General features: G+C 40.9%; 4 protein-coding genes and 1 non-coding gene across 13 annotated transcripts in view; 4 read left to right on the forward strand and 1 right to left on the reverse strand.

Moving 5' to 3' along the window:
- LOC122782286 (reticulon-1-A-like) overlaps positions 1-7,537 on the forward strand; it is a 28,236-nt gene extending 20,699 nt beyond the window's left edge. For all 8 annotated transcript variants that reach the window (XM_044046575.1, XM_044046577.1, XM_044046578.1 and 5 more), the window contains 6 exons: positions 2,431-2,638; positions 3,763-3,901; positions 4,995-5,064; positions 5,704-5,750; positions 6,010-6,068; positions 6,494-7,537. In XM_044046575.1, coding sequence (XP_043902510.1) covers positions 2,431-2,638; positions 3,763-3,901; positions 4,995-5,064; positions 5,704-5,750; positions 6,010-6,068; positions 6,494-6,536 — 566 coding nt within the window. In that variant the 3' untranslated portion in view covers positions 6,537-7,537. The remainder of the gene's footprint in view (positions 1-2,430; positions 2,639-3,762; positions 3,902-4,994; positions 5,065-5,703; positions 5,751-6,009; positions 6,069-6,493) is intronic.
- A 614-nt stretch (positions 7,538-8,151) lies between these two features.
- Positions 8,152-9,510, reverse strand: LOC122781975 (gonadotropin subunit beta-2-like). Its single transcript, XM_044046109.1, has 4 exons — positions 9,501-9,510; positions 9,060-9,157; positions 8,757-8,875; positions 8,152-8,495 (listed from the first exon to the last, which is right to left on the reverse strand). Exons 2-4 carry the CDS (start codon positions 9,151-9,153, stop codon positions 8,262-8,264), a joined length of 447 nt encoding a protein of 148 aa, XP_043902044.1. The 5' UTR covers positions 9,154-9,157; positions 9,501-9,510; the 3' UTR covers positions 8,152-8,261.
- Positions 9,511-10,123: 613 nt separating this feature from the next.
- On the forward strand, positions 10,124-10,195 carry trnae-uuc. Its single transcript has one exon. It is a non-coding gene; the product is annotated as a tRNA-Glu (tRNA).
- A 655-nt stretch (positions 10,196-10,850) lies between these two features.
- On the forward strand, positions 10,851-14,659 carry LOC122781976 (cytochrome c oxidase assembly protein COX20, mitochondrial). Of its 2 annotated transcripts, XM_044046110.1 has the most exons (4): positions 10,851-11,048; positions 11,478-11,592; positions 12,318-12,381; positions 14,380-14,659. In XM_044046110.1, exons 1-4 carry the CDS (start codon positions 11,016-11,018, stop codon positions 14,504-14,506), a joined length of 339 nt encoding a protein of 112 aa, XP_043902045.1. In that variant the 5' UTR covers positions 10,851-11,015; the 3' UTR covers positions 14,507-14,659. The 2 variants fall into 2 exon arrangements, with proteins under 2 accessions (XP_043902045.1, XP_043902046.1); XM_044046111.1 differs by lacking the exon at positions 12,318-12,381.
- Positions 14,660-15,613: 954 nt separating this feature from the next.
- LOC122781974 (solute carrier family 22 member 7-like) lies at positions 15,614-25,839 on the forward strand. Its single transcript, XM_044046108.1, has 11 exons — positions 15,614-15,667; positions 21,076-21,472; positions 22,532-22,635; positions 22,815-22,969; positions 23,063-23,231; positions 23,646-23,757; positions 24,030-24,139; positions 24,282-24,496; positions 24,956-25,064; positions 25,210-25,419; positions 25,491-25,839. The coding sequence occupies exons 2-11, from the start codon at positions 21,077-21,079 to the stop codon at positions 25,549-25,551; spliced, it is 1,641 nt and encodes a 546-aa protein (XP_043902043.1). The 5' UTR covers positions 15,614-15,667; position 21,076; the 3' UTR covers positions 25,552-25,839.
- The last annotated feature ends 1,928 nt before the right edge of the window (positions 25,840-27,767 follow it).

Below are 27,767 nucleotides of genomic sequence, written 5' to 3' on the forward strand. Positions count from 1 at the left end.
GAAACATTTTTTTAACATTTTCAGACATTTTCATGGACTGAAAAATAAATTGATTATGAAAATAATCGTTTAATACAAAATGTTGAAAAACACAGTGTGGACTAAAGGTTGAGGTCGTCTTTACCCAAAGTGTTTGGGAATATTTTGTCCAGCTTTCTTTTTTTAAAGCAGGAATTTTTGAATGATTACTAAATAAATTATCAAAAAAAACATTTTATAGTTCTAGTTTTTCAGATATTCCACTCGCTTAAATGTGAATATGTTCCAGTTTCTTTGCTCCATAAAACAAAGAAGTCATTAAAACATCATTGTTTAAAGGATTGTGAAACACTGACCAAACCATTATTCCAGAAAACAGATGAATGGATTATGGGAATAATTGCAGTCCTCCATCTTTTGTACTAAATGTTGAAAAACAACCGCAAAGGAGTTAAAAAAACAAACATTTTATTTTGTGACAGATTCATCTTGTTGTGAGCCGTGTGTGTTTTGTTGATGTTAAATAAGTATGTGTGTGTTTGGTAAATGTCTCTGGTTTGCTGCAGTGAAACTGATCTAAAGCTCATGTTATTGGACGTTAAAGCCAACAGTGGGAATATTTTGTCCAGCCTTAAACGTTGTGTTAGCTGTATGTGACGCTGACTCACACACTCGGCACCTGCCTTTGTCTCTGTGTTCAGCCTGCGTTTGCAATTTTATAACGCTGCTTTGCTTATCAGACAACACTGTCTGTACATGTGAAGTTCAACTCAGAGTTTATTCCTGCAGAGCTAAAAAAATAAATTATTACTTCCTACCAGGTTTTAAGCGTTAGTCTTACTTAAAAAAAATAACATTCAATCCATTTTGTAAATAAATGTATAATCAAAGGTGTAATTCATCAAAATAATCTCAAGTCCACTCACTAAATACTGATAATAAATGCACAACAACTAAGGTTTGTCATATATACGTGTGTGTGTGTGTGTGTATATATGTGTGTGTGTGTGTATGTATATATGTATGTATATATATATATATATATATATATGCAGCGCTAAAACAAATTTACACGTTTAACGCCTCAATGTCAACTTTAAAACCACTTCTCTTTCGACGTTTATTTTATTATCAACCTGGGAGTTTTGTTTGCAGATTTTTATAAAGCCACTTGTTTTTGTGGTTAAACCTGCAGCTGCGTGTGTTAGTGTCCTACAGTTTGTCGCGATGTTTGAGGAAACTCGGGACAGTCGGGACTCCGGCACGGCTAATATTGTCCACTGACCTGCGAGGAATTCCCTGCTGAAATATAAGCATGTGCTCAGTGCAGGGCTCATGAGCTCAGCTGTCCCCTCTAACAGTCCTGTCCTCGTCACAGAAAGTAGAAAATATTCACATTTAAGAAGCTGAAAAATGACAAAGTAGAAAATGTTCACATTTAAGACGCTGAAAAATGACAAAGTACAAAATGTTCACATTTAAGAAGCTGAAAAATGACAGAAAGTAGAAAATATTCACATTTAAGAAGCTGAAAATGACAAAGTAAAAAATGTCACACATTGAAGCTGAAAAATGACAAAGTACAAAATGTTCACATTTAAGAAGCTGAAAAATGAAAGAAAGTAGACAGAAAGTAGAAAATATTCACATTTAATAATTAAAAACTGAGCGAAAGCAGAAAATGTTCACATTTAAATGACAAAGTAGAAAATGTTCACGTTTAAGAAGCTGAAAAATGACAGAAAGTAGAAAATATTAACATTTGGGAAGCTGAAAAATGACAGAAAGTAGAAAATATTCACATTTAAGAAGCTGAAAAATGACAGAAAGTAGAAAATGTTCACATTTAAGAAGCTGAAAAATGACAGAAAGTAGAAAATATTCACATTTAAGAAGCTGAAAAATGACAAAGTAGAAAATATTCACATTTAGGAAGCTGAAAAATGATTGAAAATTGTTTTAATTATTAAAAACAAAAAGGTTGTAACCGATGAATGGATTATAAAAATGATTTGAGGCTGGTGGAGTCGTTTTTCTTAAGTTGTGGATGATGGTTTTTTAAGTGTCTGAATGTTGACGATAATGAGCGTTCACCAACATGTGACACCTTAAAATATATTATTTATAAAGTTGATATTTTTGCCTGAGTAACAATTGATTGTTGGGTAATTGTGAACAAAATTAGGAAAGAATTGGACGTTCATTAAAGTAGAAACACCTTTTCTCGTCTTGATGACTCACTCTGAACTGCTTTTACAGTGTCAACATTCACTCATTCACACATCTCATAAACATTCACACACAGCCGTCAGGAGCAACGCGGGGTTAAATGTCACCATGTCTGGAATCGCGACCCTTGACCTTCTGATGCCCTGGAAACCACAGGAAGTTAAATTTGTTTATTATTAAAATATAGAGCCGGAAGAACTAACCTCCCTCCTCGTCCTGCAGTGGTGGATCTCCTCTACTGGCGTGATGTGAAGGCCACGGGCGTGGTGTTTGGCGCCATCTTGCTGCTCCTCCTGTCACTGACGGTGTGCAGCATCGTCAGCGTGTGCTCCTATATCGGCCTGGCTCTGCTCTCCGTCACCGTCTGCTTCAGGATATACAAGGGAATCCTGCAGGCCATCCAGAAGTCTGATGAGGGGCACCCCTTCAAGTGAGTCCTGACACCTGACCAGGACTGTCCCACCTGGTCCCGACTGTCCTGTCCCACCTGGTCCCGACTGTCCTGACCCACCTGGTCCCGACTGTCCTGTCCCACCTGGTCCCGACTGTCCTGACCCACCTGGTCCCGACTGTCCTGACCCACCTGGTCCCGACTGTCCTGTCCCACCTGGTCCTGACTGTTTGAGAACATCAATCCCACATTTTTCTGACATTTTACAAACCCGACGATTCCTTAATGAACGATGATGAAAGTTAACGTTAATTTTTTTCAATTCAATTCAATTTTATTTGTATAGCGCCAAATCATAACATATATTATCTCAAGGCACTGTACATAGACAACATCAAAGAGAGCAGAGACCCCCAACAGTTCACACAATGAGCAAACACTAGGCATCAGTGGAGAGAAAAAACTCCCTCTTAACAGAAGAAGAAATCTCTGACAGAACCAGGCTCAGAGATGTGCGGTCATCTGCCTCGACCGGTTGGGGTGAAAGGAAAAATGGGGGACAGTGGAGAGGTGGGGGACAGAAAATGGGGGGAGAGAAAGGACAAGAGGGAGATGAGGGAGAGACAGAAGAGAGAGAGGGAGACCAGCAGCAGATACACAACAACTGTATCAGGTTACAAGTTTATACAGTTACTGATATCGACTTTTTAATTACAAAATAATAATAATGGTGACGATGAGCGTAGCCTCGGAAACTGGATCTTGATCCTTCAACCTGCATGATGAGAATACAGAGAGAGAGAGAGGGGGAAGGAAGGAAAGACACAAACTAGGGAGAGAAAGAGACAAGGTTAATGACATATAAAAAGTCATAATCAAATGCTGAGTGTGAGAGAGTGAATGTGCGTGTACCACCGGAAAATCCCCCAGCAGTTTAGTTCTATAGCAGCATAACTAAGAGATGGTTTAGGTTTCCCTGAACCAGCTCTAACTATAAGCTTTATCAAAAAGGAAAGTTTTAAGTTTAACTTTAACTAATTGCAGCTTTAATTTCGTTAATTGTAAGAAGAAGAAGAAGAAAGATTATAGTTTAAATGATAAATTAGCTCTAATCACACTATAGCTGCTCTGTATTCAAACCAATCCCCTGCTGTCCCTCTCAGGCAGTACCTGGACCAGGAGGTGGCGCTGTCCGAGGACATGGTCCACAAATACAGTGACATGGCTCTGGCCAAACTCAACAAGGCCATCTGTGATCTGAGGCACCTGTTCCTGGTGGAGGACCTGGTCGACTCCATCAAGGTGAGAACCACGGCTGAAACTCACTTTACTTCCGTCTGATAACATTTGATACGAACAACGCATGAAATAACAAATGTAGACAGACGGGAAAGTCAAGTTTGTACAACACTCACTCTCTCACACCAAACCCCAGAGAGAAAACCAGGGATTTTAGCTGCGCGGACACACGAGCTGCTGCGCTGCTGCGCTGCTGCGCTGCTGCGCTGCTGCGCTGCTGCTGCCTCGTGTGGTCACTTTCTGTCAAATACTGAATTTTACAAAATAAGACATTAGAAGTTAGTGATGGAGGCAGTAAGTTTACATGTGGACCAGCAGCTCCTGTGTCCCCACTGAGCTCAAATGTGACAGAGTGAGTGAACGTCTGAGTGAATACCCTGTGACATTTTAAAGACCTGCTGTTGTGCTCTCGTAAATATTCATCACGCAAACAAACAATCACAGGAAGTCAAGTTACAGTCGTACACAGTATCCCAGAATGCACTGGGACATGCAGGGAATGTGGAGTATTCCTGCCTCCTGATGGGATTAAAGAAGCAGACGTCTCTGTAAGGGAATGCGTGCAGCGCTGCTCTGTGATCTGTATTTGGACTGTGGTGGACTGTGGTGGGCGGGGCCGGTGGGCGGGGCAACGAGGTGACAACAGGCGTCCGACAGCTGCACAAGTCTGAGTCACATTCCACTGTGAACCAATTGACTCCGACTTTACGTTAACATGAACACAGGTGACTGTGCTCCAGTGCGCCCCCTGTGCCCAGAAACATGCCAGTGAATGGGGACAAAAAAGCTTCAGTCTTTATCACTGAGAAAATCAGTGATTTGAGCTCAGTGGGGACAGAGCAGCTGCTTGTGACTTTGTTCTGATTCCCCTCAGTGACACAAAGTGACCACACGAGGCAGCAGAGGAGCAGAACCTTGGCTTTCCTTTCGGAAAAATGTCTAACAGCGAGATAAAGACAAACCTCCATAGAAAGTCACTGCTCACTTGTCAAAGCTGAGGAATTGAATCATTTTCTTATATTCGGGGGAAAATAAGGACCTTAAATGACCTGTGGATAAGAAATCAAATCTAAAAAATCTGTTTGTTTCTCTGTAGTTTGCCGTGTTGATGTGGATCCTCACCTACGTCGGTGCCTTGTTCAACGGCCTCACTCTTCTCATCCTCGGTGAGTGACAATAACACACTTGTGCATTTGTTGCTTTTGGCTCCATCTGCTGGTGAAATCAGGGCCTGAATTAAATCGAAACCGCCTCACCCTGAAAATAAGGAAAGTGTTGAAAGATTTTGTGGGAAAATGTCTTAAATTGTAATTTATCTTGTGATATTTGCCATTTTTAAATGATTATTATTGTTATTATTATAAGATGAGATAGTCCTTTATTTGTCCCACAGTGGGGAAATGTATTATTGTTTTTATTATTGTTATTGTTAATAACAGTAATCATAATGACATTTTTGTTCTCATAAACTTGATAAATGTCACTAAAGTCACTGAAACTCAAGTTTCATCCAAAAAAGTAACATTTAAAGGTTTTTGATGACACGTTAACACACTATTTTCATTGGAAATTGTCTATTTTAATCATGTAAAAGCAGTTTTTCTTTGTATTGTTACTCATCACTGAACTGTTATATATATATATATATATATATATATTTCATCAGATGGAGGAACATTTCTATAAATCAGGATAAACTGAGTATTTTCTTCACTGATTAACGTGATAAAGTATAGAATTGCTACTTTTATCGACTGCTTGGTTTTTTGTGTTCAATTTTTTGTTCTTGTGTCTTTGATTGACAGTTGTGGTCGGAGCGTTCAGCTGCCCGATCGTCTACGAAAAACACCAGGTAAGACCCGCCCCCTTTTTTACCCATAATCCTGCTGTTTTTTGATCACAAACGGTGGATTGAAGACAATTTAAAATGTTTGGATCGTTGATTCTGTCACTTCGATTTGTTTCAGCTTCTTAAAACAAAGAAATCATTTTCTTTGTTTTTAAACCTTTTTATAGACAAAAGTCTCTCAGCATGTGAATGGATTTTGAAACGGAGCCCTAAAAAGATGTTGCGGTGTTCTAAACCCATGAGTGTTTGTGTCGTTTTTCAGGCTCAGATCGATCACTACGTGGCTCTGGTCAACAACCAGATCAAAGACGTCGTGGGAAAGTAAGACAATCACTTTCATCTTTGTTTAAAATGTTAAAGACAAAAGAATCCTCGTGTTTTTTTAGTTTCCTGTTGGAAAAGTCCAACAGATAACGACATAACGACATGAAAAGGTTCTTAAGTAGACTTGATTTTATTTGTTTACTACATTTGTTATGTCCCACGCCAAAGCCCAAAGAGAAAACCAGTGATTTTAACATTACACACACACACAGGGGTTGCTGGTCCACTGCTGCCTCCAACACCAAGTTCATGAAATTGGCATTTGAAAACAAAGTGACCACACGAGGCAGCAGAGGACCAGCAGCTCCTGTGTCCCCGCAGTTAAAATCCCCGATTTTCTCTGTGGGCTTTGGTGTGGGAGAGTGAGTGCTTCACAAACGCACACCAGACGAATGAATGTCGTCATTTTGTCGTTGCTGCAGGATTCAGGCGAAGGTTCCCGGGATGAAGCGTAAGGCGGAGTGAAGCAACGACGGGTCGCAGGCTGCATTCAGGAAGTCCTGAGAAGGAAGCAGGTGGGGGGGAGGGAGGGAGGGAGGGAGGGATGTGTGTGTTAAAGAAGGTGTGAAGAGCAGGGGGAGGGGCCTGGTGGTGACGCAGCCCTTCTTACTTCAGTTGTCAAAAAATAAACACTTTTTTTTCCAGCTCAGAATTCCTGTTTTTGTGTTTTCTGGAAAAGTGGGATCAGTTTCACATCGATGTTTTTTCCCCGTTTTTAATTGACCCCTCCCTCTCTCGCTCTCTCTCTTCACCCAGTGCATTGTGGGAGGTCTGCCGCCTCTTCGGATGGTTTTTACGTGATGTCGTTTATTACACATTATTGTTCTGCGATGACGAGCGGCGGAAAAAGTAGGTTTTTTTTTGTCGTAGGGTTTCGAGTACTTGGTGATTTTTTAACCATCAAAGTCAGAGCTCGCGTCGTCGATAAATCTGCTGCGTGCTTTTTCCTCGGACGTGATGAATGGATGAAGTGGTGAACAGCGTCTTTGACTTCTGGTAGAGCGGCGGGGGTGGGCGGGGTTTGAGTTGTATAATCATAGAGAAAAAAAAAACCAGTCACTGCTTCTGCGTAACTTTAGCTACAAACATCTAGAAACACACACAGTTATCTCCATGTCATCGCAGTCGTGTCTGTACGGAAACTCGTTTACATTCATCCACGTCAGAGAAAACACGGAAAAAGTCTAAAAAAAACAAATAAAGACATGAAATTTAAAAAAATAAAGTAACCATAAACTGTCTGTGGAGCTGAGTATCTTAACGGAGTTACAAACGTCATGTGACTTTTTGGGGAAAAACCTTCTGTTTGTTATGCAAGTATATTTGTGAATGATAAACTTCATACTTCAATTGTGACGATGATTAAAAAGCTTCCCCTCCGTCGGGAGTCGTGTTTGTGGAATGCATTGTGAGATGTAAACAATTATCAATAAAGCTTCTAGACGAAGAAAAAAAACAAAAAAACATCCCCGCTTCCTGGTTTTTTTGTCTGCTGTCGTGAGGCTAACGAGCGTTAGCTTCACGTAACTCACTGAGAAATGAGATGCTTTAAGATGAAATAAATACATTTTCTGTAAATATGTTGTGTTCAGGACGTCTATGACTAGTAGAATACTATAAATCAGACTTTTCTCCTTTACACTTTGAGAAACTTCAAATTAAAACTCACATATCTGGACTTTTAAATCAAATCAACTTCAATAAAGAGTTGATTTCTAATAAAGTTCTAGACAAGACTCAATAGGTTTTGTTCAGGACATCTGTGACTACTAGCATACTATAAATCAGACACTTTTACTGAACACTTTAAGAGGAATTTCAAAGTGAAATTCTCATATTTGCACTTTTTAATCAGAATAAATGATCAACTTTGAGAGTTTATAAAACAGTCATTTCCATACGTTCTGGACAAGACTAACTAGGCTGTGTTCACAACATCTATGACTACTTGAATACTTTAAATCAGACATTTGTTCTGTGCACTTTTCGATACAGTTCAAATTAAGACTCACATATTTGCACTTTGAATCAAAAAACGATCAACAAACTTAAATCTGCCAATACAAAGTTACACACTGGAGCTTTTTCACTGGTTTTTATTTGTATATAAGTGGCTGTTGAGCCACATTGTTTAACTCTGTCATCATTATTATGTAGTTACTATATTATTTTTATTATAGTTTGCAGACGTCAGTAGTAGAAAAGTATGTCGTTCATGCAGATGTCGGGCTGCAGGCTCTCATACGTGCAGTCGGACATGTCCATCGCACACCTGCTGCAGCTGCAGCTCACAGCCACCGGGTACGTGACGCTCGGGTCCACGCCGGGACCACAGTCCGGCAGGTGAAAGGTCTTGTAGTGCACGTCCTGGTACGTGCACACGTGCTGGTACATGTTGAGGAATGGTATCTTGATGACGGGATCCTGGAGGGTGTGAGGTAAGTGCGGATAAAACTCACCTTTACAATATTTACAATATCTATGTCTACGATGCCTGAAGAACACGTTCACGTCTTTATCTCACTGTCAGACGGACTTTTCCAACAAGAAACTCAAGTCTGTAAACCACTCACTCTCCCACACCAAAGCCCACAGAGAAAACCAGTGATTTTAACTTTGGTGGGCTTTGGTGTGGGAGAGTGAGTGGTAATAAATGTGCTACAACAAAGTAATTTCCCAGAATACCTTGGTGTAGCAGTGGCCGCTGCAGATGGTCGTCTCCACCGGGTGACACGTGTGACATCCGTCCTTCTCCAGAGACACCGTTTGGTTGACAAGCTGACACGGAGACAGCTGAGAGGACACTGAAGACACCGTACATTTTTTTAAATTTAAACGAACGTCAGCGCCGCGATATTTAAAAAAATAACAACAACGTGTTGTTAGATCTCAGTTTATGAAGTTTTAGCTGCTAATTTGGTCGATACCTCAGAAGTGTGATAAACCGTTCAAATTGAATCTCGGTCAAAGACGTCGTGTCTCGTTTACCTGCAGGAGCCGGCGGCCAATCGGACGTCGAGGATCCTAGGAGGACGGTGAGCGTCAGGTGAAAGGTCAACCTCCTGATCTGCACGGCGGCCATGTTCCTGCAGAGGAGAAACAACAACGATGTCCGATGTATGAGATAGGTAGCGTGACATGGGAGCGTGACATAGAATGTGACACAAAAGACAACAATGGAGGACGTCCAGCAGCTCTTTTTGTGTCCATTTGTCTCCACAAGACAACGTCAGATTTTGTGTAAGAACAGACGACGTCGCTGATACTAAACTGAGTCGAGTTACAAATGTGTCCTGGAAAAGATCAAAGATAAAACGTTCTTGTTTGGGGGCCCCCAAAAAATCTGCCGTGGCCCATCTGTGGGTCTCCACCCACACTGTTTTAAATTCTTCTTCACCTCTTTGACAAATGTGTGTCGGACAAACTCACCTCTGTGTCTTTGTCCACAGTCGTCCTCTGCGCGCCGTCTTTATACGACACAGACTCGGTATCCTGGGTCAAACTGGATCAAACTGGATCAAAGTGGACCTCATCGTGTTTCCATGCTGACTGTTTCCTGTTCGTCTTAATGTGTTTTTGTTTTGTTTTGTATCTGAGAGATTAATCTGTAACGTCCTGTTTGAGTCTGTGGGGACAGAGAGACGCTTCAGGGACATGGGGGACGTCCACAGATCATTAAAAAAAATTGATAATTTAAAGATTGCAGAAATGTCCAGGAAAAAAATAAACATCTTTTCTGTTTTTCCTGAATCAAAATGTTTTTCTGAAAATTGAAAAATTCTGCAGTTTTTCTGATTCTTAAATATTTTTACTCATTTTTAAAAAAACCTCTGCTGTTTTTTTATGATTCAACAATTTTTGTCATTAAAAATTGAAAATTAATTTCTCCACTTTTCCTTAAAAAGAACCATAAAAAGATACAAAATGTATTTTAAAAACAATTCAGAAAGAAATCATTTGAAGATTGAAGTCTTTTTTTTCAATGTATATTTTCAAATATCGTCACAGTGAATTTCATGTGAAAACAATCACGTTGCCTCGGTTGTACACGGTCCCATATGGTCTAGCGGTTAGGATTCCTGGTTTTCACCCAGGCGGCCCGGGTTCGACTCCCGGTATGGGAACTCTGGTTTTTCAACAGAAATTAACGGTGGCGTTTGTAGAAATAGGCGTGGTTTGTTTAACTATAGGGATTATAAATGATCTCGCTGGGTCACCGGAATGTAGAACTGTGTAATTTAATAGAATCCGCTGGCGACGGTCAGCTGATGTTTGAGGTCACGGTGACTCCGCTGCTGCTTCACGTTTGACCTCACTTTGATCCATTCACATGGAAACACGGAAATCCCGTGAGATTTAAAAGACGCTGTTGTTTAATAGGAAATGACACCTCGAGCTTTCACGCTTGACATTTATGAAGTTTATCACATTCACTTTGTAATTAAAAAGTAAATTTAATGTTGTTTGTGAAGAGAGTTACAGCCAAACAACAGAAAAGTAAAAATAAATTCAGTGAAAATGACTTATTAATAATATACGTATATTATTATATATATATATATATAGTTATAGAGTATATATTACAGTTATACAACTCTAATGTATGTCAATTGAATTGAAGTTCATTCCATAGTACATTTGTATATAATATATGTTACTACTTTTACCGCTATATACTGTATATGTACATATACTGTATATTTTGTGTTGATCTAATTTACACCGGAACTAAATGTCTGTTTCCTCTTTTTTAAGTCGGCAAACAAAGGTGAACGGACCACCTTGGCATCTAAAGCGCATGCGCAGAGTGTGTTTTTGGTCACCGGTCAACAGCGTTTCTTACGTGATAAACGTTAATATTTCTTATCATTATTATTATTATTATTATTATTATTATTATTATTAATAACGTAAATGGTTTGTTAACGTTTACGTTAAACCGAAATGGCGGGAGAAGAACAGGAGAAAAACGACAAGGTGAGGATTTAAATCCAAATAAAAGAAGAAGAAGAAGAAGGTGCTTGTTCTGGAACTCACTCGTACTTTAAGTTCGTTTTAAAGTCCAAGTTTAATGTTTTCACAGAGTTAGTCGTTAACACAAAATGTAGAAAGCTACAACCTTAGCAGCAGTGCAGTTTAGCACTATCACGTATGCTCCAGGGAAACAAAATCTCGTTCGGATAATCTGTCATTTAAGACTAACTCGTGTCTAGAAAACTAACATTACGTCATATGTAGCGGAAGACATTATTCTCAGAATTGTTGTGTCCCATGGACATGTTCGGCTCACATTGTCATCCACCAGATGAAGTTTATGGAACACAGTATTGTTGTTTAGAGCCATGTCACAACAGTAAGTTACACCAAAGAGGTGTAATAAAATGTCTCTGTCGGTCTGTCCTCCAGGGTTTCAGGCTGCCGGGGTTTGTGGACGTCCAGAGGACTCCGTGTGCCAGAGAGGCCTTACTTCATGGAGCTGCAGGGTCATTAGTTGCTGGTCTGCTTCACTTTCTGGCCACAAGTGAGTTTTTCATTTATGAATCACCGAGTTTCACATTTTCAATGATTTGAATGAACATAAAATATAGTTTGTACACAGTAGGACTGTGTGATTCTGCAACATTTGGTATCGATCCAATACCAAGTAAATACAGGGCCAGTATTGCCGATACCAATACTGATACTTTTTACTACTACCATCTACTTTTGTGTAGGGGAGAGCAATGTATCATAATTTATTAAGTGAAGGAGACATATTTATACCCTATTTCCCCAATTAAAATAGTTCCCTGGTGTCCTAATGAACATGTCAGTGACATGCTTTGGTCAAAATACCATAAGGATGAAGCATCATAGCAGTTCAATAACCCTGCTAAACCCCCTCCCCCCTTTCAGAGGGGAGGGGGTTGGCAGCAGAGTAAAGGGGAGGGGCTAATTGAGCATGCGTGAAGTGAGAGAAGAGCGGTGTTGTACGGTCAGTCGGTCACTCTGTAAATGCTTGCAGTTGTACTTAAGAATCGAGCTCATCACACAAGTATCAATAAATATCCAATACCAACGTTAGTATCAATACTATCGATATTTTAAATCGATCCTCCCACCCCAGTACACAAATTTAAAGAAAAATAAAATTTGTGTCTTGTCATGTCAGGTTTTGTTTGTCTCTTATCTCTGAGACAGACATTTTGTGGACGAGGTTTACACAAGTCTCAGGTGTCTCGTCCGTCTTCTGTCTTTTGTCGTCAGGTCGAGTGAAGAGGTCGTTTGACGTTGGCTATGCAGGTTTTTTCCTCACCACACTCGGCTCCTGGTGAGTCTTTATTTTGTCTCTTATCAGGGTGTCCATGGGGTCTTAAAAAGTATTAAAAATTGATCAATCAATTTTGGGAATATTCAGGCCCTTAAAGGCAACATAGACCTGAAGCTCCAATTAACGCTGCAGTTATATGTGTATCTGTGTCATGACCTCGTTTCTGAAACCCTAAAGTCTCAGAACAAACACATCAGCCACTGCTGAGAAAATAGGCTTTTATTGTTTTCCTGGGTTCTGCAAAGTGCAAAGTTACCTGGCCAATCACAGGACAGTGGTAAAGTGCTCGTTGGCTGGCCAATCACAACACAGTCCACGTTCTGGGGGTGTGGTTTTGGTCTGAAACAGCACGGCTGACGAGAGCGTCAGTGAGGAGATATTTACATCGGCTCGTTTGCAGCGACTAGGAGGGTTTTAATCATGAAAACAAGTTAATATATGTAAGTAGACCTCCATAACTAACATATATGTGACCATGAAAACAAGTTAATATATGTAAGTAGACCTCCATAACTAACATATATGTGACCATGAAAACAAGTTATATATATGTGACCATGAAAACAAGTTAATATATGTAAGTAGACCTCCATAACTAACATATATGTGACCATGAAAACAAGTTAATATATGTAAGTAGACCTCCATAACTAACATATATGTGACCGTGAAAACAAGTTAATATATGTAAGTAGACCTCCATAACTAACATATATGTGACCATGAAAACAAGTTAATATATGTAAGTAGACCTCATAACTAACATATATGTGACCATGAAAACAAGTTAATATATGTAAGTAGACCTCCATAACTAACATATATGTGACCATGAAAACAAGTTAATATATGTAAGTAGACCTCCATAACTAACATATATGTGACCATGAAAACAAGTCAATATATGTAAGTAGACCTCCATAACTAACATATATGTGACCATGAAAACAAGTTAATATATGTAAGTAGACCTCCATAACTAACATATATATGTGACCATGAAAACAAGTTAATATATGTAAGTAGACCTCCATAACTAACATATATATGTGACCATGAAAACAAGTTAATATATGTAAGTAGACCTCCATAACTAACATATATATGTGACCATGAAAACAAGTTAATATATGTAAGTAGACCTCCATAACTATCATATATATGTGACCATGAAAACAAGTTAATATATGTAAGTATGTAAGTATGTCCATGGAGTTTGAAAGCATGCATGAATGTATGACATTACGCATCTTGCGAACGCGCTCCTCCTCCTGCCGTGAAATAATTCCACGAAATAAACTCCAAAATCGTCAGTAATTGTAATTATAAACTTTTCGGACTCCTGGTTGGAGATTTCTGAATTTCAGCAATGGCTGAAACCTGTTTCTGAGAACAACCGGGAGGCTTTTTGTATATATTGCAGAAAGAAGATGAGCGTAGACTCGATGGGCATCAGCGCTGTTAAGTCGCTTATGCACGGCGCCACCCACAGGAGAGAGCAGGAGCAGCTGTCTATCGTACTTTCTGTGCTTCACCATTGACAACAACACAACTCAGTATTACGACAGATGAGACAAATTGGGTAAATCGTCCATTTTTTGAAGTGGTATAAAATACACAATTTTTATTAGAAGTTTCAGTTTTACTGAATGTTTATACCTCTAGTACTTCATGTAACAACACAACTGAGTATTACAACAGCAACTTCTGCCTCACTTCATCGGCCAATTTATTCTTTCCAGCTTAGTTCCTTGTGCTCTATAGATTTAATTGCAAACTTAAAGTGTTTTGTAAGTTAAATATGTTAGTGATTACAGCTTGAAGTGGCGATAAGGTCTTATTCTGTTTCAGAGATTGTCCATCACGTCTCGAGTAAAAGTTTAATCTGTTGATATTTAAATTGGGTTTTTATTATTATTTATTTTTATTGTTATTATTTTTCCACATTATTCATTGAATAAAAGTTAATCTCCAGTCATGTGTCTTCTGTGGCCTCAGGTGTTACTGCAGGATGCACAATGCTCAGCTTCGTGTTCAGCAGAGAATCATTCAGGAAGGAATCAAGAACAAGATCATCTACGAAGGATCGGGTCTGGATCCAAACAACAAACCTGGACCTCCATGATCTCAACTGATCTCAACTGATTTAACATCTAATGACTGTCTTTGTTTTTGTGTCATGTTAAACTGCGTCAGTCTTCATGTGGAAACGTCAAACGGTCTAAAGTTCCCTCTGACTTTTTAATTCATTTTATCATAAATATTCAAATCTTGAAAATAAATTGTTGACTTAAAGTGTGTTTGTCTTATACTGTATTGTAGAAATGAAGTCAACATTTTTAAATATATTTATTAGCATTTTAACTCTTTTAATCAAAATTTCTCAAACATAGTTACAACTTTTTCCACATCAAATAACACAAAATATAATATTTTATATTTAGATTATTTATTATATATATATTACATGATAATGACATTTACAGGGACAACACAACATTTCATGTGTCAATGATTACCAACTACTCTTGTTGTAGCTGCTGAGCGTATCGGTTGTACTGAGCTCAGCAGCTACAACGAGCTGCTGTTAAAAAGTAACAATATAAAGCAGGACACAGCACCAAACTTCACCTAAAGGAAGGAGCAGTGCCAACAATGTATATAACTGTCTTTGTGTGCTTGTTCTGTCGTTTAGCATTAGTGATAGCCGGCATACACATTTACACCAGCTCGTTTGTCATTTTTGACCATAAAAACGACTTCATGTTTGTAAGTACACCTCCATATCTCACATAGAAGTGAGATAGGACTATGCTATGACCTCTTTAATAATTTTTGTGTTTAACTCACTTCCATCACCTTCAGTGCCAAAAATGTCTCATTAAATCTCAGTTAGGTCTGTTATTATTTTCTAAAAATAGTGGATAAAAAAGCCTTAAAAAGCATTATTGTTGATAATAAAAGTGTTAAATATGAAAAGAATAATGATTATAAATCAAAATCTACAAAATCATCAAAGTTCAACGTGAACTGAAAAAGTTGATTTAAATAAAAACGTGATTACACAAAAACACGTGGAGGAAACAGAAGGCGTATCCATGACACGCCTTTAATAGACACAAACGTGTCTTATAACTTAATATTTGACAGCTTCACAGTCCAAAGGTGATCAACAGAGGAATGATCAGGTCGACTGTTGGTGCTGCTGCTGCTGGTGCTGCTGAGGAGGAGCCCTTACTTCATTTCTCCTCGTTTCTCCGGACACTGCAGACGTCCACGCTTACAGGTGAGGAACTCTTCTTCTCTTCTTCTTTTCCTCTCTCTTAGATCTGTGGGATTAGATCAGAAAGAGGAAGCAAGTGAGAGAAAGAGAAAAGGAAGAAGACAAACCATGGAGAAACAGAGACAAAGAAGGAGGAGGAGAAGAAAGACCAGAAACTGGAGAGCTAATTCAGACTCTGTGAAGCTGTGAAGCACCAAAGAAGAAGAAGACTTTGACTTTAAGAAAATTTTAATTAAGGAAAACAGTTTTCCAAACCAACAATTCATTAATAATAGTCAATAATCAACTCACTCACTCACTCACATGCACACACAACTAAACATTAAGCTGCATTGACCCATCCTCTACTACTGAACACAGGACCTGTCCAATGCCCCACATTTCCTCAAAAGCTCCCAGGTTACAGGTCAATCTGTGTAACGAGTGCTCTATCCTGAGCCTGGCTGAGACCAGGGCCTTCAGACAGAGCACCGGCTCCGTCCAGCCCACACCTGACACCTGGTTCTTGCTCCTCTTCCAGATTGCAAGCTTAGCAGATTCCGACAAGAAATTGATAAGAACCATTGTCTTTCTTTTTTTTACAGTATACCTCAACCCAAAAATAAAAACGGGAGCAGAAAAAACCTCTCCCAGAGCCTCTACCACCTGTGCAAAAACTTAAACAGGTCTGCCAAGCGAGGACATGAAACCAAGTGTTCTAGAGTCTCTGTCTGCCCACAAAAGGGACATCCCTCCCCAGTGCTAGGATCCAGGCGTTTGTAGCTATTGCTCCGTGTATGATCCTCCACTGGAGGTCAGCCATCCATTTTTCAACCGGAGGCTTATACAGGAGCCGCCAGCAGCCTTTAGGGGAAGTATCTGCATCAAGAACCTCAGTCCATTTGGATTCTCTGAGGCCTGCCAGAGAACCAAAGTTCAGCACTTCAACACAGCTTAGGTACAGCTGTTTTTTCCCACAGGTGATGAAACTGCCAAGGACCGGAGTCTTCATGGAGAGAAGGAGGCCACTCTGCTCTCTCCACTCTCCTACAGCAGGTTTGACGGCGAGTGATGGAAACACGAATATTGAGCCCTCGCTCCACTGGTCAACCAAGGCCCTGTCCTGGACAAAGGCCAAGAGAGGAGCAGACAGGGACAGCAACACCACCCCAATAGCCTTCCCTATCAGTCTGGGGGACCTTATGTTCAGTGTTTCAGCCAGTGCCATGGGTGGTAACTTCATTAGGTGCCCTATTTTGTGGCATGGCAATTTGGTGACACCAGCTTTGACGAACCGAGTCCTCACAGGCACCGGTGAGAGTACCTCGCTGGGCAGAAAAGTGTTGTTTAATTAAATTAGCTCCTCAAACAGCCACATTCCAGGCCTGGGGTTAAGAGGCCCGATGATGTCCAAAGTCCTCCAGGCCTCCATCACTGACCTATAGAAATCAGTAAGTCCAAGTAGGTTGCAATGGGGCTCGAGTAGAAGCAAATGCCTGTCCAGTATGAGACGTCCGGCTTTCCTGAGTATGAGCTGGGCAGAAGCTAGCCAACATTGAAAGCAGCTATACAGCAGCTCCTGAGCGGCCTGTAACCTGAAGGCCGCTATCCTGGACTGGATATCAATGAGGCCCTGTCCTCCCTCTGCCACAGGGAGGTACAGGACAGCTGCCTGCAAACAATGACAACTCGTCCAGAAAAAGTTTACCAGCAGTCTCTGCAGTGCACCACAAAACCTGGTGGTGGAACCAATACTTGCACTTGTGCCACAAGGCAGAGGCAATGAGGTTGTTAATGATCAGGACTCTTTCCCTGTAGGACAGCTGAGGGAGCAGCCATTTCAACTTTGACGACCTGGCTTCAACCTTTACCAGCACTCCCTCCCTTTTCTTTTCCCATGTCCTCATTGCCTAGGTAGATCCCTAGCACTTTTAACCCTCCTGTTCCCTAATTGAGGTTGCCCGGAAGATCCGGGGGGAGTTCTGAGCTCCACCGCCCCACCAGACAAGCCCCACTCTTCCCCCAATTTATCCTAGCTGAGGAGGCTCTCCCATGCATAGCTAGGGCCGCCTCTAATTCTCTGACGTCCCCCCGGTCCCGGACAAAAACATTTAAGTCGTCTGCATAAACGCATATGACCACAGGGGGGCAGTCAGTCAGCCCTGGAAGAGAGAGACCCCCCAGCCTGGAGCTCAGTCTTTGGAGGAGCCACAATGTAGAGCTGGCCTGAAATGGGGCAGCCCTGCCTGATCCCCCTATTAACTGGGATAGGCCTACTAAGACCTCCCCCCACCCTTATAACAGGCATTTATAACGGCACCAAACGCTCCAAGTGTAGCAAACAAAAAAGAGTGGTCTACATGATCAAAGGCCTTATCCTGATCAATACATACAATCCCCACATGTAACCCATACAATTCACACACATCCATGCAGTCTCTCATTAAAACAAGTTGTCCAGCATGGACCATTCAGGGACAGTACGATTGATCCTTTCCAATCAATACATCAATAAAAGCCTTCAGTCTATTTGATAAAAACCTTTGAGAGGATCTTGTAATCCGAGTAGTAGTGCAACTGGTCTCCAATTTTTATGGATGTGGGGTCTCCTTTCTTTGGCAGGAGGGACATCACTGCTCGCCTACAGGAAGCTGGTAGAGCACCTTTACTAAAAGATTCTTTAAAAACATCCAACAAGTCATGTCCCAACTGATAGTCCGTCAATCCCAGGAGCCTTTACTGTGGCCATTTGGGACACAGCAGTTGATAGTTCATCTAGACTGATGTCTGCGCCCAGGGTACAGTGTTCTTCTTGACTCAGCTGCGGAAGATCTTGGGTTAGCTCAGCAACAGAATCCAGATCACAGTTCTCTTTATTAAGCAAGTCAGTGTAAAAATTGTCTCCTGATCTCAGCCTGATCAGAAGTCAGCCTCCCGTCAGGCAGTTGGAGACACACGATCTGCTTTCTCTGTGCCACCGCCTCTCCAGGTTTAAAAAGAATCTGGATGGTGCATCCATGCTGTTAAGGTGAGTGAACCAAGCTCAAGTGTTTTAGCTTGTAACTGGGTATTCTGCTGACCAGATGTCAGCCTCTAACTGCTGCACAGCGTTCCTAATATTAGCTGTGGAATAGGCTGAGAACTGCTGACAGAACACCCTGATATGGCCTTTCCCAACCTCCCACCACTGACTGAAGGAGGGGAAAAACTATTTCCTTGACCTCCAGTATGCCCAGAAAAATTTAAAATGTTTTAATAAAAACACAGTCAGACAAAAGTTTAACATTAAAATGCCAAAAGGATTTGACGTTGTCATTGGCTGATAAAACTACTGGGAGGGTGCAGCACGTGGCCGCTGTATTAATAAAATCAGACGACAGGTAAACCCTGTCCAACCTGGCTGCACTGACCACACCTCCTACAACTCTTACCCAGGTGTATTGTCTGACTGACGGCTGTTTCATCCTACAAACATCTACTAGGTCAGCCTCTGTTAGCAGCTGTTTTAAAGCTGCAGCTGACTGAGGGTGCAGCTCTTGACCAGTCCTGTCTACAGGATCTGTGCAGCAGTTCCAGTCACCCTAACCCTTACACACTGTCCCTGTCCACATAGACTTAGGTGATTTTTTTAAATGTTAAAAACAACTGAGCGCTCTGGGCCTCGTTTGGAGCGTAGACATTAATAAAAATAAAACAAAAGCCTTGGATCTCCTGCGCTGATGTTAGAGCTGTGACTGAGCACAATCTGTCTCATTCACACTGTCACTATTATCAAGTTTCTTCTGGTTTATAATCTCAGATATTACGGCTCTCTTCTGTGCGTTTCTGCCCCCATTGATATTTAAAGAAGCTACATTTAAACCGTGCATAAAAGATGGAGAGAGCGTGGTCACCAAGAAAAAAAACAGACAAAGAGGAAACCCCCAGTGTTGTATGGTCATTATTCCATTTCCTTAAACCTTAATTTTTTTCACTCTTTTCCGAACAGTTATGCCTAACTCCTTTCTAACTGTAGTAATGTACCTCTTTAAACGGAAGGGTTTCCTTTCATCCAGTAGATCAAAACCAATATTCAAACACACTAGCTGACTTACCGAACGTTTCATCTAAAAAGAGATTTTTAGATGAAAAAAAAGCTTAAATCCTCTTTGCCCAGCTCTGACACTGTCTGACTCACAGCATCCAAAGCCACCTCCCGTCCTGCTCTCACACAGTGGAACAGAACCAGCGGGCTCCACAGGCGCGACATGCACCGCAGCCGCGGAACCAGCAGGCTCCTGTTTCCCGAGCTTGCGAACACCATAAAATAACCATTCTCATGTTTTACCCGGAAAGAGACATCAAGCGTTTGAGTCGGCGAGTCTAAGAACATCAGTACTTGTCTTCTAAAAGACTGAACACACGATCGGAACCCACAGGCAAACTTACCGATCCGCCGTAGCTCCTTCTCCAGTGCCTCGTTAGAGACGAACGGAGGAACTTCAGACACCGTGATCCTTGTAGAAGGAACAGCCAACGGTGACTCCTCACTGAGCACGAGGCCGCTCTCCACGAGCTTAGCTACATCGCGTTCTTGTTTAAGCAACACGACCACCGCTTTATTCATGCAGGAAGCGTGGCTGATGTTCCCGTGTCCCACTTCATCTCCCACCGCCAACAACACCTGTTCCACCGTCACAGCGGACGGAGGAACGATGCGCACTCCGTGCTTCAGGGACAGGGTTAGGGACGGCGTCTCAGCAGACACACCCCTGCCGTGAAAAACACGGAAACACACTAAACTACAAACAACTAACAATGAGCTAACAATACACAAACAATTAGAAAATAAGAAAAAAGATATTTAGGTTTATATAGATATATATCTATATCTCTATATATCTATATATCTCTCTCTCTATATATAGATATATATGTATATATCTATATAGATATAGATATATATGACTTTCTAGCTCTCCTTGCTGCTCTCTTCTCACAACCACGTGGTGAAGAAGAAGAAGAAGAAGAAGAAGACAAACCCTGAGAGGAAAAAGGACATAATGGAGTAGTGAGAGAAGGAGGAACAAGAACCAAGAAGAAGAAGAAATTTGAATTGAAACTCACAACTTCTGTTCTTCTGAGCTTCAGACTGTGAGTGAACTGACCACCAGGGGGCAGAATATTTCCTGTTAATGCATGGAAAGCCTTTTTTTTCTTTTTTTAAATGAATTAAAATAGAAAACAGTTTGTTGCAGTTGAGATGTTCTACAGAAGAACAGAGGATCTGTAACTCAACTCATGACTAACAATCAACTCATTTACAATTAAGAAATAAAGGATGACGGAATCCAGAGAAATGGCAGTACTGATAACAAACTAACAAACTCATTAACTAACTTACTAACTAACTCATTGATTGAATGTGTGTGTGTGTGTGTGTGTGTCTTCAGGATGAAGTTTGAGAAGATCCTGGAGGAGATCAATGGTTTCGGCTCTTTCCAGCTTCTCCTCATCGTCCTGCTCTGTTCTTCTCGTATCGTTCTCCCGTGTCACTACCTGCTAAACATCTTCATCACCGCGGTGCCTCCTCATCGCTGTGACCTCAGTGACCTCGGCGACCTCGGCGACGCTGCAGAGACGCTCACAAACCTGAGTGACGCACAGAGACTGACGGTCAGCGTTCCAAAGCACAAAGATGGGACCTTCAAGTCATGTGAGATGTTTGCAGAGCGTCAGTTTCAGCTTTTATCAAACATCTCAAACATTAGCGCTGACGTGTCCACAGTCCAGTGTCACAGTGGGTGGGTTTACGACAACTCCAGCTTCAGCTCCACGCTCGCAACAGAGGTAAAAAACATTTGTTCTCCCAGAAAACGTCTTTTTACAGAAACGTCAGTGTCTTCAGGTTTGAAGATTCAGATTTTTAGACAAAAGACTCACAAGATCAAATCTACCATATTTTATAAGATTCAGTTCAATTCAATTAAATTCAATTTTATTTGTATAGCGCCAAATCATAACATACATTATCTCAAGACTGGATTTTGGACTGTATCTGATTCTACATTGTTAGCTGTTTCCGAGGGGCGGTAACGTATTGTGTCACTTCCTGTGCTTCCACTGGTGTTCCACTGTGTGTCTCCTGCGCTCTCTGCAGTTTTATATCTACTGGAACTATCGTTTCACTGAACAAACCGCAGTAAGAGTCCTGTCAGTAAGAGTCCTGTCCACCGCAGTAAGAGTCCTGTCAGTAAAGAGTCCTGTCAGTCCTGTCAGTAAGAGTCCTGTCCACCGTAAGAGTCAGCAGTAAGAGTCCTGTCCCTGTCCACCGCAGTAGAGTCCTGTAAGAGTCCTGTCAGTAAGAGTCCTGTCCACTGCAGTAAGAGTCCTGTCAGTAAGAGTCCTGTCCACCACCAACCTGTTCACACCTCAAACAAGTGTTCCTCTCTCAGCACCACACACACACACACACACACACACACACACAGTGAGTGAAGGATCTGAACAACATGTTCACGTCTTTATGTCACCGTGAGACCCTTTTGTAAACCACTCACTCTCCCACACCAAAGCCCAGAGGGAAAATCAGTGATTTGAGATCAAGAGGACAGAGGAGCTGCTGGTCTACTGCTGCCTCGTGTGGTCACTTTGTGTCACTTGAAGAAATATAACTTAAGATTTTGAAAAGCGGAATTCACAAAATAAGACATGTGAACTTAGTGATGGAGGCAGCAGTGGATCAACATCTCCTGTGTGTGTGAGTGGTTTACAAACGTCTGTCTGACAGTGACGACAAAGACGTGAACGTGTTCTCACGTTTTTACAGAATGACGATATTTTTTTAATGACATCATTATTTTTAAGTAGCCAAAATTCCTGATGATTCCTGATGTCCCGCCTTCACAGTGGGACCTCGTCTGTGACAGGAAGAGTCTGAGGAACACCACGGGTACCATCTTCTTCCTGGGAGTGATGGTGGGATCCATAGTTTTCGGATTCCTCTGTGATAAGTACGTATACACACACACACACACACACACACATATACTGTATACATATATATATATATATACATACACACACACATATATGTGTATATACACACATACATATATGTAAACGTACAGGGGCGAACACACACATGATGTTTAACCTTAAAAATGATGAAGGTTTATTTGAAATGTTCCAGATACGGGAGGAAAAAGACTCTCCTGGTGTCGTACGTGATCTCGATGGTGTTCAGCCTCGCCAGTGCGTTTGCAAACTCCTATGTCATGTTCGCCGTGCTCAGGTTTCTCACTGGGTTCGGAATGACGGGAATCGGCATCAATTCATTGGTTCTCTGTGAGCCGACAAACATTCACGTTCAATCACAATCAAACAGCTGCTACTGTCGGAGTGTTTACGGTGAAATGTTGTCGCGTGTCTTGTGTGCAGCCATCGAGTGGGTCGACACAGACCACAGGTCGTTTATCGGCGTGATCGGCAGCTTGTCCTGGTCCGTGGGAAACATGATGCTCGCCGGCTTTGCCTTCTTAGTGAATGACTGGCGGACGCTGGTCATGGTTGTGACGGCGCCGCTGGGCTTCGCAGTTTTGACCTGGTGGTGAGTGAAGGATCTGAACAACATGTTCACGTCTTTATGTCACCGTGAGACCCTTTTGTAAACCACTCACTCTCCCACACCAAAGCCCAGAGGGAAAATCAGTGATTTGAGATCAAGAGGACAGAGGAGCTGCTGGTCTACTGCTGCCTCGTGTGGTCACTTTGTGTCACTTGAAGAAATATAACTTAAGATTTTCAAAAGCGGAATTCACAAAATAAGACATGTGAACTTAGTGATGGAGGCAGCAGTGGATCAACGACTCCTGTGTGTGTGTGATGTTAAAATCACTGGTTTTCTCTCTGGGCTTTGGTGTGGGAGAGTGAGTGGTTTCCTGTCTCACAGTGAGATAACGACGTGCACATGTTCTTAAAGACACAGTAGACTTAATTAATGAATAATTGAATGTATGTGCAGGTGGATTCCTGAATCTGCTCGATGGCTGTTGGCGAACGGTAAAGTGGAGACGGCTCAGTTTTACCTCGACAGATGTGCAAAGTTCAACAAGAGAGCAAAAGTAAACGTGGAGGTCAGTCAGCGTCACCTAAACATTTACGTCTGTGTTTAAAGTTCACGAAAGAACTGTTGGGAGGGAGTTTGCCATTCTTTACATTAAAGGGGCAGTTCAGGATTTTTTTTCAGGAATGTGTGTTTAATGTGTCACATTCTGGGGGCTGACCTCTGACCCCTGTTTACTTTGTGTGGGAAAAAAAATCCCTGGTTTTCTCTGTGGGCTTTGGTGTGGGAGAGTGAGTGGTTTACTAAGTGTCAACAGTGAGATACGTCTGCGCTTCTTTACAGACTCTCTGCAACAAGGAAGACCTTGAAACGCAAGACAAGAACTACACGTACCTTCACCTGATCAAGACCCCGAAGATTAGAAAAATATCTGTGGTCATTGGGATTGTGTGGTGGGTATCAAAGAAAGACATTGAAATGACCTTTGCAGTTTTACAACAGTACAAAGACAATAAAGAGATTTTTAAAGAGTAAAAATCAAGAAATATGAATTCAGTGTGAGCATATACAGTGAATGTGTGTGTGTGTGCGCAGGTTTGGAGTTGCGGCCACGTATTACGGAATCAGCCTGAACATCGGCGGCTTCGGTCTGAACGCTTACCTCACACACTTCATCTACGCAGCCATCGAAGTTCCCGCCAAACTCATGATTTACTGTTTACTCGACATCATCGGACGCAGGAAGTGTCAGTCAGGAACGCTGTTACTGACGGGAACCTGCATCGCCATCAACATCCTTGTCCCCAGAGGTCAGAGTTTAACCACACATGACAACATCATCTTATTTTGTGTGTAGAAGCCTCAGATTTCTGCACTTTCTCTACAACTGACAACAATGTGGACGGGAAGGTGAGGAAAAAAGTGAGGGGTGGAGCTTTTGTATAGCATAGCCACACCCTAAAAATATTTCCTGCTTGACTCTTCTTTACAATGACCCGTAAAAATAGTGTAAAAATAGACTCGAAAAAAAATCTCGTAAAAATCGAACCCTGAAAAAACCAGAGCCTTTTTAAACATGAGCTCAGGTGAAGAAAATGGTCATCATGGACTTTTTGTTTTAGTCGCCCCCCGATGGCCATTCAAGAGAATCCAGCTTCACTGTCCAGACACAGACGTCCATTTTTATCGTCAGTCTTCTAACGCTGATAACTTCACCACCAGAGTTGATGATAATCCACCCTACTCTAATCCCACTCGTTGCTTCGTAGATCTGTGGATTATTCGCAGCGTTGTTGCGATCCTTGGTAAAGGTTTGTCTGAAGCTTCCTTCACAACGGTTTTCCTCTACACGTCAGAGCTTTACCCGACAGTCGTCAGGTCAGTCACTGTCACACGTTCATCTCTGTATTCATGTATTCATTCATGTGTTTGGTGTGGGAGAGTGAGTGCAATCTTCAGTTTCCTGTTGGGAGATTAAGTACACACACACACACACACACACATTTGTCTGTGACGTCACCAGACAAAACGGTTTGGGCTACGCCAACTTCGTGAGTCGCGTGGGCGTCTCGGTGGCTCCGCTCGTCCTGCTGCTGGACGACGTGTGGACGCCGCTGCCTCAGATTGTCCTCTGCTGCGTGGCCATCTCGTCGGGTCTTGCGTCTCTGCTGCTGCCGGAGACGCTGAAGGCTCGGCTGCCGCAGACCATCGACGACATCGAGGAGGAGCCCGGGTGAGACAGAGACGTCTGACGTCATCGAGACGTTTCTTACATCATGTTCTATGACTTTGTTTAAATTCCAGAAGAAACGTCGCGGACTCTTCAGCTGTTTTCCTGGAACCAAAGAGCGAAGAAGACGGTTAGCAGCAAGGACACGAGGACACGAGGACGACAAAGACTTATTTTAGTTCCATACACTGAACCTTTTTAAATGAAACACATGAAGATTTTTCCCACTTATTGTCACAGCTGATGTCATGATTGCTAGATTAATTCATTTGTTATTTCAAATATAAACACTGCAAAATTTGTTTGGGGAAAATTTCCCGTGACCCATCTGTGGGCCCCAACCCCTACTTTGAGTGTCACTCTCATGGTGTCGATCATGAAGTCGATATTTTTAAAGGTGCAATTAAAAAAAAATGTATTTGATGTGAACGTATCAGGTAATCTGTTTATCCAGATTAATCTGGTTACTCTGAGATTACTGTCCACTGTAGACGATTGTGAAACCTGTATTCTCAAGAATATCCACCAGGGGGTGACTTCTTCTCAAACAGTTGTCAAAAATGTCTCTTCAAAGACTGAAGGACAAATATTTGTCCCCATCAACCGACAGATCAGATGATTGCAGATATCTCTCACACACACACACACACACACAGTTTCTTCTCATGAACAATTCATTTAATCTCATTAATGAATTTAAAAATACATTAATATTTATGTTTAATAAACTGTTTACAACAAATATACAAAACACACAAATATAATCTGTAATAATAATCAATACATAGGAATTTATTTATTCACACAAAGTTTGAATAAATAAATGGTTGAAAAATATTTTCAGGATATGTCAAACAAAAAATATTGAAATTCAGAGGATGTCCTCTGAAGCAAGGCGAGAGTGCTAACCACTACACCACCGTGTGGCCCTCATAGGTTAGTATGTCGTCCAAAATGTCTTTCAAAATGAGACAAAAATGTCATAGTATAATATGTTGTCCAAAATGAGACAATAATCTCATACTTTAGTATGTCGTTCAAAATGAGACAAAAAAGTCATAGTTTAATAAGACGTCCAAAATGAGACAAAAATGTCAAAGTTTAGTAAGACGTCCAAAATGACACAAAAAATCATAGTTAAGAATGTCGTCCAAAATGAGACAAAAATGTCATAGTATAGTATGTTGTCCAAAATGAGACAAAAATTTCATAGTTTATACGTCATCAAAATGAGAGATAAAAAAAGTCAATACTAGTAGTAATGGGTAAAATGAGACAAAACATGATTTAGTATGTCGTCCAAAATAAGACAAAAATGTCATAGTTTAAGTAAGATGTCCAAAATGTGAGACAAAAAATTTCATAGTTTGAAATAGTCATCCAAAATGAGATAAAAAAGATCATACTTTAGTATGTAGATCCAAAAATAGAGACAAAAAGTCATAGTTTAGTATAATAGGTCCCAAAATTAGACAAGTCATACTTTATTATATGGATTCAAATGAGACAAAAAAAATAGTATAAGAATGTTGTCAAAATGAGACAAAAAAGTCATAGTTAAATTCAAATGAGACAAAGAGGGTCATAGTTTAGTATATGAAAATCTGAGCAAAAAAAAAAATCATAGTATAGTGTATGCGTCCAAAAATGTGACAAAAAAGTCATAGTTTAGTATTATGTCATTCAAGATGAGACAAAAAATTAAGTAGTATAAGGTATGTTGTCCAAAATGAGACAATAATCTCATACTTTAGTAATAATGAGTAAAATGAGGCGAAAAAGTCATACTTAATATATATGGTTAGAAATGAGACAAAAGTCATAGTTTTAGTATATTAAGGTCAAAATGAGACAAAAAGTCATACTTTAAGTAAGGCGTCCAAAATGAAGAGACAAAGATCATACTTTAGTAGGCGATCAAAAATGAGAACACAAGGATCATGATTTAATAAGACATCCAAAATGGAACAAATAATGTCATAGTTTGGCAAAGCGTCCAAAATGGGACAAAAATCATAGTTTAGAGCATAGATCCAAAATGAGACAAAAATGTCATAGTATAGTATGTTGTCCAAAATGAGACAAAAATGTCATAGTTTAGTACGTCATCCAAAATGAGATAAAAAAAAGTCATACTTTAGTATGTCGTCCAAAATCAGGCAAAAAAATCATAGTATAGTATGTCGTCCAAAATGTGACAAAAAAGTCATAGTTTAGTATGTCATTCAAGATGAGACAAAAAAGTCGTAGTATAGTATGTTGTCCAAAATGAGACAAAAATCTCATATGTTAGTATGTCGTCCAAAATGAAACAAAAATCTCATTCTTTAGTATGTCGTCCAAAATGAGAC

This window comes from Solea senegalensis, linkage group LG15 (assembly GCF_019176455.1).
Source record: "Solea senegalensis isolate Sse05_10M linkage group LG15, IFAPA_SoseM_1, whole genome shotgun sequence".
NCBI classification, from domain to species: domain Eukaryota; kingdom Metazoa; phylum Chordata; class Actinopteri; order Pleuronectiformes; family Soleidae; genus Solea; species Solea senegalensis.

Bases quoted from the DNA above. Each gene is read 5' to 3' on its own strand.
- LOC122781975 (XM_044046109.1), bottom strand. From the start codon at position 9,153: ATGGCCGCCGTGCAGATCAGGAGGTTGACCTTTCACCTGACGCTCACC. The intron at 8,876-9,059 runs GTAAACGAGACA...CGGTGTCTTCAG, and splicing joins TTGGCCGCCGGCTCCTGCAG to TGTCCTCTCAGCTGTCTCCG. The intron at 8,496-8,756 runs GTATTCTGGGAA...CACACCCTCCAG, and splicing joins GCGGCCACTGCTACACCAAG to GATCCCGTCATCAAGATACC.
- LOC122781976 (XM_044046110.1), top strand. From the start codon at position 11,016: ATGGCGGGAGAAGAACAGGAGAAAAACGACAAG. The intron at 11,049-11,477 runs GTGAGGATTTAA...TCTGTCCTCCAG, and splicing joins AACAGGAGAAAAACGACAAG to GGTTTCAGGCTGCCGGGGTT. The intron at 11,593-12,317 runs GTGAGTTTTTCA...TTTTGTCGTCAG, and splicing joins GCTTCACTTTCTGGCCACAA to GTCGAGTGAAGAGGTCGTTT.
- LOC122781974 (XM_044046108.1), top strand. From the start codon at position 21,077: ATGAAGTTTGAGAAGATCCTGGAGGAGATCAATGGTTTCGGCTCTTTC. The intron at 21,473-22,531 runs GTAAAAAACATT...CCGCCTTCACAG, and splicing joins GCTCCACGCTCGCAACAGAG to TGGGACCTCGTCTGTGACAG. The intron at 23,232-23,645 runs GTGAGTGAAGGA...ATGTATGTGCAG, and splicing joins TTCGCAGTTTTGACCTGGTG to GTGGATTCCTGAATCTGCTC.